Raw genomic sequence first — 11,798 nt, 5'->3', positions numbered from 1 at the left:
TTTTTAATAACCTCAGTTTCTTATAGATCATATAAATCTAATTGGAAGATACGATTGTTGCTTCAACTATTCATCCGCACGATCCTGCATACTGTAGAGCGCTACCGTCACGGTTCTGCCTGGATATTGTAAATGCTGGTAATTTTCATTGTTTTTAAACAGTAAGATAAAAATGTCAGAATACTGCTTTACAAAGAGTAACTCAATTTGAGAACACGTACTTTCATCTGTAAATAGAAGCAATTATGCAGAAGATATTATATTATGTAGACTATGGTCTCTGGATAGTCATCAATCACCCACTATCGAGCTGTCAAAGCAGGCAGATTTGTTTCTTGGAGGCAGTCTTCCAGCTGCGGAGAATACTAGAACATCATCATTAATTAGAGTGTGACCCCGCGGCTATTCACATGTCTGAACCCATGAACATTCGAGCAAGTCTACACACCATGGGTTGTACAGAAATCTACCACAATACCACCAAAGCAAGACACGGTTTAAGGTGGAGGACACCTTCGTCACATTCCCCTCCAGCAGGAAGTCGGGCAATGTGTCTATCCGTCTGCAGTCTTAGATGCGTTCGGACAGATAAAAATCCAAAGCTCAGGCTAGATTTAAAACAAGATTCACAGTTGAGGCCGAAATTAAAAACGTAGTTCTCTGGTGCACCCCGTGTATTGACAAAAACAGAAGAACGGTCTGAGTTTCCTGTGTTTATTCAGCGACAGTGTTAAGTCTCCGTGACTTACCACTCACACACGGGGGGGGGGGGGGGGGGGGGGGGGGACGGGGGGGGGGAACTTTTACTTTTAATTCAGATAAAGGGGGACATTTGGTGTTTCATAAATCACTGGCATGACAGTGTTTTGTAAAATTGTATAAATATGCCTGGTTATTTACTGTTTCCCATAAATCTTATGCTTCAAAGCGACTCATTTCTATTAGTGAGCAAGACAGATCCTACCTATTGCAATTTTATGCTTCGATACATGTTTGAAACCTAACGCTTTACATATAAACACATGCGTTCTACGTAATACATCAAGAATTGATCTCTTCTCTTCCAGGATATCAGTCTAACTGATTAGCTGCTGGGTTGTTAGCACAGCGAATGCATATGGACCGAAACATTGTGAAGCTCACTGTTGCTTTGCCTGCCGACTTTCAGATCCTCTATAACTGCTTACAATAGGGTGGAGCAGAAGCTGCAGCTGATCAATAATATATTTCTAATCACATTTGTCTCCTTGCCTAGCGATCAGGAACAATTATTAATCCAATAATAGGGCCCGTAGTCTGAGTAGCTGTTTGCACGCAGTGTTACGCGATTATAACCGTGGTCGTCGTTAAAACTACATAAGAACCACATTGTGCTCAATTAACCTATTATAAATATCGGCATTCACACAAGGGTTACGTTAAACTCAGGGTGCTGTTCTGATGCTCTTACACTTGAAACATTTGTGTTCATTTTTCCCACTGTGGAGTTAGACGGGGGCTTTTTTAAGCTGGCTTTATCTGACGTCATGCCTACTGATATTAACTAAGTTCACTCGCAGAACACTTTGTATCAGTCTTTGTATCTTTGAGTGGCTATTGCGCCCTGCAAAATGATTCACTTTTCGAAACAAGTGTAACATTCAGTCGTCGTGCAAAACGAGGTATATAAATTAGTACTGAGAAGAATAGAAAGTTTTAAGCTTTATGTAAATAAATTAAAGTGCCGTCCTGTTTCGTCCTATCAAGCATCTAGGAGCCTCTGCGCTTGCCAATCAATTGGTACCGTGGAACGGAACAAGGCTGCAATAGCGTGGAGATCAGGCGTCTCTCTCGCTCTCTCTCGCCCCCCCCCCCCCCCCCCCCCCCCCCCCCCCCCCCCCCCCCCCCCCCCCCCCCCCCCCCCCCCCCCCCCCCCCCCCCCCCCCCCCCCCCCCCCCCCCCCTCGCTCTCTCTCTCTCTCTCTCTCTCTTCTGAATGTTGGGAGCCCTGGACAATGTCGTACCCACAGTTCGGATATCCCTACACATCTGCACCTCAGGTATGTCATATCGATCCTTCAATTGCTTTAATCGCAGTCAAGGGGCTAATTGATTGCTGGCGATCGTTCCGGCTTTTCAGCACCGCCTCGCCCACAGCGTGATCTTTAACTCACTTCAATACGGATAAGGATGGCATGCCTTAACTTTACTGTGCGAAGCAATAAATGCATGCTTAATTGTAAGAAGCGAAGTTGCTCTGTAAAGACGTGCTTGCTGTTTATTATAAAACAGAACATCCGCATAGGAAGAATATTAAGGAGTCTCAGCGCAGTGTTCAATAGCAATCACCCCAATGTATATATTTTATTATTATTTGTCTTTTTTATAAAACTATAGTTTCTGATGACCACCAACCCCCTGACTACATGCTGTGAGTCAAGTGGCAGAACACTGACGGATTCAGGGGCTGCTCCCTCTGCACAAACCCCCGTCTATTGTCCCGTGTATGAGAGCAGACTGTTGGCCACAGCCAGGCATGAGCTTAACTCAGCGGCTGCCCTCGGAATGTACGGGAGCCCGTATGCCACCAGCCAGGGATATGGCAACTATGTCACCTATGGGGCAGACCCTTCTGCTTTTTATTCACTGGTAAGTAATCCTCTGATCATTATTTTCTCGTCTGCAATTAGGGCTGGGCAGATAAATCACCCTTGTTTCAACGCTGAAAGGTTTAGTATTAGGTCAGCCGTGGACTTAAGTTGTCAATTAGGTCTTTCACTTCAATGAGAATGAGTGTTCAACCAAGATTCATAAATTACAATTAACAGTCCCATATTAAAAACACGGTAGCAGTGATATACTCAAGTAACTTGACAAAGTAAAATTGAAAATTCCTGAGAGTCAACTTGCTCTATTTACTGTCAAGCAACATTCCACCTCTGTCACGCAATATGCTGTAATCACTTTACCAAAGCAGTTAAAATGTTTCAGATTAGTATTATCCCTATTTCTATTATCATCCCCCCAAAATGAATGTTAGTATGAAACCTTAAGTGTTCATATTTGTAAATGTTCATTTAGATCTTCCCAACTGGAGGGCCCATTCTTCAATAACGTTTGTATGAGCCTTTAAAATATACACAGCGCTTGGTAAATACACTGCTGAATTAAAGGACGGTCTGCAACTTGGAAGCCATCGTGTTCAATGTATTTTGTTTAATTGCTTTGACAAACAGCATCTGCAAACTTACAATTCTATGTATTTACTAAAATCATAGTTTGATTATGTTGTGAATACAAATGCCAGATGTAGCTCATTTATAACTGGACTAGCATTGTGGGTCAGTTCCCCAATAAAAGAGTTTTCCTATAATATTCAGCAATTTAACAGTTTGCTTGAAGTTGCACTGAAATCCTGAACCAAAAGTGTAGTACGAGAACCTGAAATAAGCTGCTTTGGTTTTTTCCCCAATATTCAGGGCGTTTTGCTAAGCTTGAAATTTAACAAACTAAACACCCAATTTATCTCTTCATAATTGCCAAATAATCATCTTGCTGTAGTCTCCCACTGTATGCAGATATTCATGCTAAATGTTCTGTAACGCTACTTTCTGATGATCAAGAAGATCAGCACAGAGTTTTCAATTAAAAAAGCGTGCTGGTAATGAAGTCAAGATGTGCCAACATGTCTCTTGCAGAGTCCATTTGACACCAAGGATGCAGCGGGATCTGCGCATGCGGGAATCGCCCAGGCAGCTGCCTATTACCCATATGATCCGAGCTTGGGACAGTATCAGTACGACAGGTGCGCAAATAGACTGGCTCTTGGCTCTTTAGTCCCGTTGAAGTATTTACACTCATTGTAATAATTTATAAATTTCTGCTGAAAACATATACTGATCATTTTTTTTTCGGGAGATGTACATTTGTGCAAATATATAACTTTCAGATACTTTAACTGTGTAACATTAAATGATAACCTCCAGGTTTTTTTTCTCTGTGAAATTGGATGGGAAGTTAATCAAAACACGGAATCAAACCCTATGAAACTCTACTTGTGTTTATTTTTAATTACTTGTGACTACTGTTAATTGGCTTGATAAAACACGGCCGCACACGCACGTACACGTTTATAGTGGTCCATGTTCCTATATAAAAATATTACACTGTGTATAGCTAAACTGTTCTTAGTTTCAAGATTGTCAAAAAGCATTTAAGTCACGCTGGCTGCGATTGGCCTTTTACGGCTGAGTTGCATGAGGTATCGAAATGGAACTGAATGTCTTATTTCAACATATCCTACTGTTCTTGTTTAGCAGGGAGGATTATGATTGTACAGTGAACTGTATCTGGGCTAATGTATTGCTACATTACTGAGTAGAATGACAGGAGCTTGATGGAGTTTTAGGGAAAGTTAGACCTCTAGAAATCTAACTAAAAGATACGCTGAAATAACCGCAGCCACCTATACTTACTTTACTTTCCTTACACTCTTGACATTTCTCCCTCAGCTCTGGAACACCCGTTTGCCCAGCTTTTTTCTCAGTAGCCTTAATATTTTATCTTTCCATTCAATTTAGCTAGCGCCCGTTCAATCGTATACTTTATTACATCGGGGATCAATATTATATTTCAAACGCCTATACGCCCCTGCAGTCATCAGACCTAAATGAATTGTACTAGTGATTTGAAAGTAAATGTGCAGTGCACAAGATCTTTGCAAGCAGCACGCGAAGGTGGTTTAATTGTTTTAAACTCCTTGTAATTATAACAGGTAGAAATTACAATTTAAAAAATACAGAATAAAGGACAGAGACAATAGGATGGCAGCGGTCATGCTCCTACTAAAGGAAGGACAGTAAAGCAAAAAGCCTCGGTTTACAGGAAAAAAAATCCATCCCGAAGTACACTGTCGGTGCATTTTGTCGTGTATTTTAGTATCTTGGCCATATTTTGGTCCATTTACATAGATAAAACGAATTGCCGACCATATGCCAAGTTTATGACGTGGCACGACCCAGTGCAAAATCTCCATGGCAATTTAAGGACTTCGCGGGTTCAGAATCCTTGTTAGAAATGAATAACTGAAAATGGTCTGCGCGTTGACACTTTTCCTATTAATTTGACATTAATTTCAACAAACTTAGGTATGGAGCTGTGGATCCAGGAGCCAGGCGCAAAAATGCGACCCGAGAAACCACCAGCACACTGAAAGCTTGGCTGCAGGAACACAGGAAGAACCCCTACCCGACCAAAGGGGAGAAGATCATGCTGGCCATCATCACAAAGATGACCCTGACCCAGGTCTCCACTTGGTTCGCCAATGCCAGAAGGAGACTCAAGAAGGAGAATAAAATGACTTGGTCGCCAAGGAATAAGTGCACCGATGACAAAAAACCCTACGATGACGAGGAAGATGAAAGTTCAAGCCGTAAGAGTCCGGAAGATGAACACAATGATGGTTCGCTATCACTGTTTTCTCTCCGGGTAGACCAGTAGACCTCGCATGACGGTGGATCTAAGAGTAATTTGCTGTATTTAATTATTTATAACTAAATGGCAAGGCCGGCATATTTGGGAAAAAGTAAAACACCATTTAAGAAAATACACATATATTTAATATAAAATACAATCACCAAGAGTAAAGTCACGACATTTAGTCTGTTATGTTTAAGGGAGGTATATAATCCGATGATTCAAGTCACTTGGTACATTCTTCTAAACATTCGGACGCATTATCTTCTCATTGCTCTAACTGTATTTCTGACAGATACCACATGCAAAGAAGACAAAGAGCTGCAGCTGAGTGACCTCGATGACTTTGATGGAATCGAGACCGAAAGTGACGAGTGTGAGCTGAAAGGCCCGTTTCAACAGATGGACAGCGGTCAGATCAAGGTTTCAGAATGTCCGGCTGACCAGTGCAAGAAGGTCGCTTTAAAGATACCCTTGGCAGCATCGGGAGATCGCTATTCAGAAAAGGTCAAGAACTGTCTCAAGCGAGTGATGACAAACTCCGAGCAAGACCTAATGGCAGGAGGACAGAGGGGATGTGAATCTAAGTTTTGCTTCCAGCAGCAACAGCACAGTCAGCAGATGCTCGACAGCAAGCCTCGGATCTGGTCCCTAGCTCAGACGGCTACTTCGCTGAGCCAAGCTGAGTATCCGTCTTGCATGTTGAAACGGCATCAGCAGGCAATCTCCTCCTCACCCCCCTTGACCTCTATGCCTACCAGCGTGGTGGACAGGCAAGATTCTCCTGTGACCACTCTAAGGAATTGGGTGGACGGGGTTTTCCACGACCCTCTATTCAGACACAGCACTTTAAACCAGGCACTTACCAACACCACCGTCTCCTGGGCGACCACCAAAGGTGCTATCTTGGATACAGAGGCAATGGGGCGCTCTTTGGGAACTCCTACAAATACCATTAAAGGACAGATCCCAGGCTTACCCCAACAAGAAAGTAGTAAGGACCTCGCAACGTTTCCTAAAACAGGGAACAAAATGTTTTGTTCATAACAAACCAAATAGTATGGACTCTTGCTCTGGAGCCTTGTGATGCACTACGAAGAGGCAGACTTTAACTCGAGACGTCCTATTCACAATCCCAGCCCATCTTTTACTAGACTTTATATATTTCATCACTGTTTAAAACTTTTCACAAAACAACTGAAGTTATTTCAAGCGCTCTTTAACTCAATAGTGCTGTGTAATTTATCCAAGTCCGTGTTGGAAAGCACGTCTAAACGAAATAATAGACATATCGGTAAGGTTTACAAATCCCAGCGTTTACAGGAGTGGGTAGCTTAGGCTGGAATTCGCAGTCTGCTTGAAAGCATGCAAATAATTCCCCGAAAATCCATTTTTGAAAAGAATATTTATGCTACTATCGAGCTCTGCCAATGGATCACTAGCAACACTTGTTAAAAGTTTACACCGTTGCACAATTCTTTAGCTTTAAGAGATGCAAGGATATATGTTAAACATATATGCACTGAAATAAATGTGCTCTTTTAGAGGTATCTAACGAGTGTTGTCTGGTTACATTGTGGGTGGATAGAATGATTAAAGAATTAGTTAAAACGATACCAATTTTCCATTTTAAAGTTATAACCCATCAGATGAAACTATATTATTCACTTTGTCTGTTTTAGATACAGTACCATTAAAGTACTCTATAACTTTTAATTAATATAACAGAATAGCATGCACTTACTTCACATTAAAAATATTTTTCCAGAAATATTCTCTGCTTCTCTCCTAGCCAATTACTTCTTAATGTTCTAAAATTCCCTCCCCCTTCAACCACCTCTCCCCACCCCAGAATGTTTCTTCGTTACACCCTCGATGTTACAATGATTACATTTAGCCGGTAGGTCAATTATCTTTAATCCCAAAACAATATTTTCATCGACTCCGCAAAATTGGATTAAAGTAAGTGCTCAAATCAGTATTGATGCCATGGTTCCGATTGCGTGAAATAATGAAAGTTTGAACCTCTGTTATGAGTCCAAGCTTTAGAGATCAAGGTGCCAGAGAACTTGTTCATTCTTCTTAGTGGGCCGTGCATCTATCTCCAATTCGGAAAGGGATTTTCAAGAGAAACGTGGGTTTTATGCCGAAGGTGTAACATGGTAGAAGAAATGTGAATGGTATGCTACTTCAAAAAGCATAACAGAAAATATTATATTGTCTCAAAGACATTAAATAATGCATATATTTATCGTACAATTTCAAAACACTTTCAAGAGCTACTCCGCATTTAAACAAATGCTACAGAACTTAACTATTCAGGTAATTGTATTCAATTAAATGTAGTTTGCGGCCAATACTTAGTTTGCTATGTGCATCTCCAATACTTTGAACCAAGGGAATACTTTTTTATATATAATAAAGCGCCCAGAAAACATTTTCTATGACCTTTTTAAATAAAAAAAACTTGCGAAGTGAATTAACAAAACAAGATAGTTATAATGTCTTGCACCAACCCTGATAAATGTCGTCCTTATGTTCAACAGCAATCCTAAGCCACCGACACAATACCTCTGTAATTTCCAGTAAAATGGTATTTAGTGTCTGTAATTTATAAGCAGATTGAAATTTTAATTACGACTGCGAACTCTACTGTGTCAATACCCTACATGGCTCGTTTGAAATCACGATTTAAGAAATGGTCTTTTATTTCTCTCAAATTTAAAGCCTGCCAATTGTAAATATGGTACATCTGGTATAAAAAGAGCGGACATTATGCACATTATCCTTAATAAGGAAATAAATTGAATTTGGCTACTGTATTTTTAATTGTTGTTCATTAAAATACAAGAGAGGAATCATTTGAAGCATATTGCAAATCTATTTAGTCTTGTCTGTAAACATCAGCTATTATATCATCTTTGGCACAAATGCACTAAAGAAGAAAATTTAATTTATCATCCCATAGTTATGGTGGGTGAAAACAATATCTTTTACATATATCATGAGGCAGATCTACTACAATAAGGATTTATGCAGTCACATCGTTGTCACTGCATTAAACTTCGCTGCTCTCTGATGATATTGTCGAGATCACAAATGTTGCTATTTGCTAGACCCACTTGTCAAAGTCTCTGACAAGAGCCCTGGTTGCCAAAATGTGCAACAGCCAAGATAATTTGAAGTGAAATTTTCATTTTGACACTAACCCCTCAATTTCCAGAGGCTCTGCGCCCTGTGATCTCCAAGGCAGGCTAAGCTTTACGGTGAGCCACGTCTTCACTGAAAAGGGCAAAATAACTTGAATTAGTTGTAATAGATAAAAGGGCAAAAAAAGAGTCAAGGGTACTTGACAGTAATAGCGAAAGTCTATTCTCCAGGGGAAAGTGTACAGCTAGAGGCTGAAGTATGATGAATTTTAATGTAGCCTGGGCCAGCCAGAGCCTTTAACTGAAACCTTAGACAAATAAATAATTTTCAAAAATAATGCAACTGACAAAGTCTGGGTAATGTAGCCATTAGACGGCGGAGGTGGAGAGATGCAATTGTGTTGAAATTGGAATAGAAAGGTAGATTGTGCTGAGGGTGAAAAAAAGAATCACTTTTCGCTGGGTACTCTAAATCATTCAGCCGTGGCAAATTCAAACACACAGAGGAGGGGATGCTAAATTAACAGCGCTTTTTACATAGAGCCCAAATAAAACTGTAATCACCGACGCGTTACTTTTCATTAACCGAGTTTGACAGCAGCATATTCAGCCTCGACAAGGGAACATAAGCGAGGAAATAACCGCTCTCAAACAGAGAGTCATAAGATAATTCCTTAAGCTCCATTAACAACTCTTAGCCGCAGGAAATGGGCTCCCTGAAAACATCTCAAAATCTAAAAGCTTTATCGACCTCTCAAACCCGTGCTGATGGTTCTATTTTTTAACTTAAAGGAAGATGTCCAGCCGAGGTAATAGACTCTGACACAACACCTTCTCATTTGTAAAAGGAGTCTTAAATTATATTTGAAAATCAACCAATTAAGTTTTAAAAATCATTGACACATGAGAATATTTATGATTTATGACACTTTCATTTCATTAGTTTCAATCATTTATGCTATTGACATAGCTACAGTTAAAACAAAATAGCAATGCGCATTTTAATTTAAAAAAAAGGTAATTTGGTCCAGGCAGTACAAACATGCTGGAAGATTTATGTATTGCACCAGGACAACATGGAGCCTTCTCAAGAACAATGAAGCAAAAAGATGGCTAGCTCACCATGAAAATGAGTCAGCTGGATACATGAATTTTCCATTTTTTAGTCATATTTGTGCGTTTTTAAAAAAAGAATGAACAACTTTAAAACATTTTAAAGAACAGTCCATATTACAAAGATGATTTGGTTTATTAAGTTATCAATCTAAGTGTACATACAAATACTCACGCAATGATGTTAAGTTGTAAATACTTAAGATCAAGAATAGTGAAATTGATGTGTGGAAGTCATCTTTGGACTTTTTTGGCATGAGCAATTATTCATCAAGCTTTAGTTTGTTCTAATTTTAGTACTGGTGTAATCTGTGTAAGTCCAGTTATAATGTGAATATGTTTTGAACCATTCAGGTCCATGACATATGAAAGCTATTTTAGTTAAGACATGCCTAAATCAGTTAAAAGAATGTTTTACTCACCCACATTACTTTTTGCAGGATTTCTCCACTTTGTTTTTGTGTCATTAAATACCTGTCAAAAACAGGCTGCCTGTTTCTAAACATTAGTTTTAATTTGCAGTGCACTTCAGTGATCTGAAGTGGCCTTTCACCCTTCTATTGGACTGCATCATTAATCGCCTATTAATAACACAAAGCCATAGAGCAAAAGCCACACAATGTGATGATTGTAATTCTTTATTTATATTCCTTTTTAGAAACTGTATTAGACACAGAACTTGCTAAATATACAATGTGCTAGAATATTGCAGGGGGGCTTATTTATTTAACACCATTTTGCTCAATTGTTGGTTTTGCATTCGCAAGATTTGGTCCATGAAGGTTTTCTGCTGGTTAGATCTTTACATATGCAAAAAAAAGTATCATTATGCTCAAGAGTACACAGATTTAGCTGCTGAGAAATCTAGAGTGTTATATGGAGTACAGATTTCTCCTCTGAGGACACAAGCCACAAATTAAGCCCTGGTCTGAGAACTTCTTTAAATGTACCTTAGCATACTGCTGGAGTTTAACCATTGAATAATGGTAAGCTTTCCATTCTTGTGGATTAGACTCCACTAGCCTTTACGATATTTGTGTGCAGAGTTATCTAGATCCAAGTAGAGGATTCTCAAGTATCAGTGACAAGTCCAGCCACTTCCATGTGTCTTTGGTGAGTCATAAGGTGAGGCAATGATCTACAGTGCCTTTGTGTGTTCCAGACCTCTCCACTTCAGCTGTACGGTTATCCAGTCTATCACAAAATTAGCACAGAACTGATGTGTTGTTACAGTATCCCTACTATGCATTTCAAATTTTACTGGGCCTCAACAGAGGTTGGATTCTTTTTACATGGGCCATCTGCCAGTACGAACTGCCAACAAAAAGATGGAGGAAGGAGAGAAAGCAAGAAAGAAAGTAAAAAAAAAGAAAAAGAAGAAAGAAAAGGAAAGTAAGTAAGTAAGTTAGGGGAAAAAAGAAAAAAATGTTCATTTTTATGTTGTATTTCATTATCTCAGTGTATGTCAATGGTGGAATTTAGAAGTGTTGTCACTTTGTGCACTGGAAGAATACAGCAGCCAATTTGTGCAAAGAATCATCCTATAAATAGCAGTTTTATAAATTAGCAGAAATTCCATCTTTGTGATGAACAAAATACTGGTCACCTTTTATTCTACAAGTGTGATCAGATAAGGCTTCAACTGAATGTTTAAGTCCGGTGAAAGCATACCAACAGTTCAGCAACCCCTCAGTACTGTTAGCCTGGATACAGATGCAAGTTCTTGATGTGGCTCCTGATACATCACTGCATGCCATCATTGTCAGATTTATAGCTAATTTGCACACCTCTGCTGTCATAGTCCAATAACTGCTTCAGAAATATAATATGAAACTTCCCCTTCTGAATTCTACATTATAAGCTGAAGATTATTGCTTGCATCAGCATTTGTGTCCAGAAGAAACTTCCAAAATGATTGCTACATTAAGTTCATATCTATAGAAGTGGATTTTGTGTTTGTAAACCTACCATAATTTATCATACCACACCATGCCATCATCACATCATGGCCACAGAATGAAGGACCCAGAATTGGTTTGGTCTTTATTTATGAAAAGACATTAGTCATTTCTTAATAATTCTA

At 39.4% G+C, this 11,798-nt stretch overlaps 1 protein-coding gene across 1 annotated transcript; it reads left to right on the top strand.

The window, feature by feature from the left end:
• Positions 1-1,946: 1,946 nt before the first annotated feature.
• On the top strand, positions 1,947-7,798 carry LOC127570674 (iroquois-class homeodomain protein irx-4-like). The gene is made up of 5 exons (XM_052016447.1): positions 1,947-2,038; positions 2,376-2,627; positions 3,677-3,783; positions 5,126-5,439; positions 5,749-7,798. Exons 1-5 carry the CDS (start codon positions 1,994-1,996, stop codon positions 6,498-6,500), a joined length of 1,470 nt encoding a protein of 489 aa, XP_051872407.1. The 5' UTR covers positions 1,947-1,993; the 3' UTR covers positions 6,501-7,798.
• Positions 7,799-11,798: the final 4,000 nt, after the last annotated feature.

The sequence above is a fragment of the Pristis pectinata genome, chromosome 5 (assembly GCF_009764475.1).
Source record: "Pristis pectinata isolate sPriPec2 chromosome 5, sPriPec2.1.pri, whole genome shotgun sequence".
In the NCBI taxonomy this organism is placed as follows: domain Eukaryota; kingdom Metazoa; phylum Chordata; class Chondrichthyes; order Rhinopristiformes; family Pristidae; genus Pristis; species Pristis pectinata.
Note: the sequence above shows the minus strand (reverse complement) of the source record. Positions and strands in the feature narration are given on the sequence as shown.

Coding starts and splice junctions, on each gene's coding strand:
- LOC127570674 (XM_052016447.1), top strand. CDS start 1,994: ATGTCGTACCCACAGTTCGGATATCCCTACACATCTGCACCTCAG. Junction 2,039..2,375: donor CCTACACATCTGCACCTCAG/GTATGTCATATC, acceptor ATAAAACTATAG/TTTCTGATGACCACCAACCC. Junction 3,784..5,125: donor GGACAGTATCAGTACGACAG/GTGCGCAAATAG, acceptor CAACAAACTTAG/GTATGGAGCTGTGGATCCAG.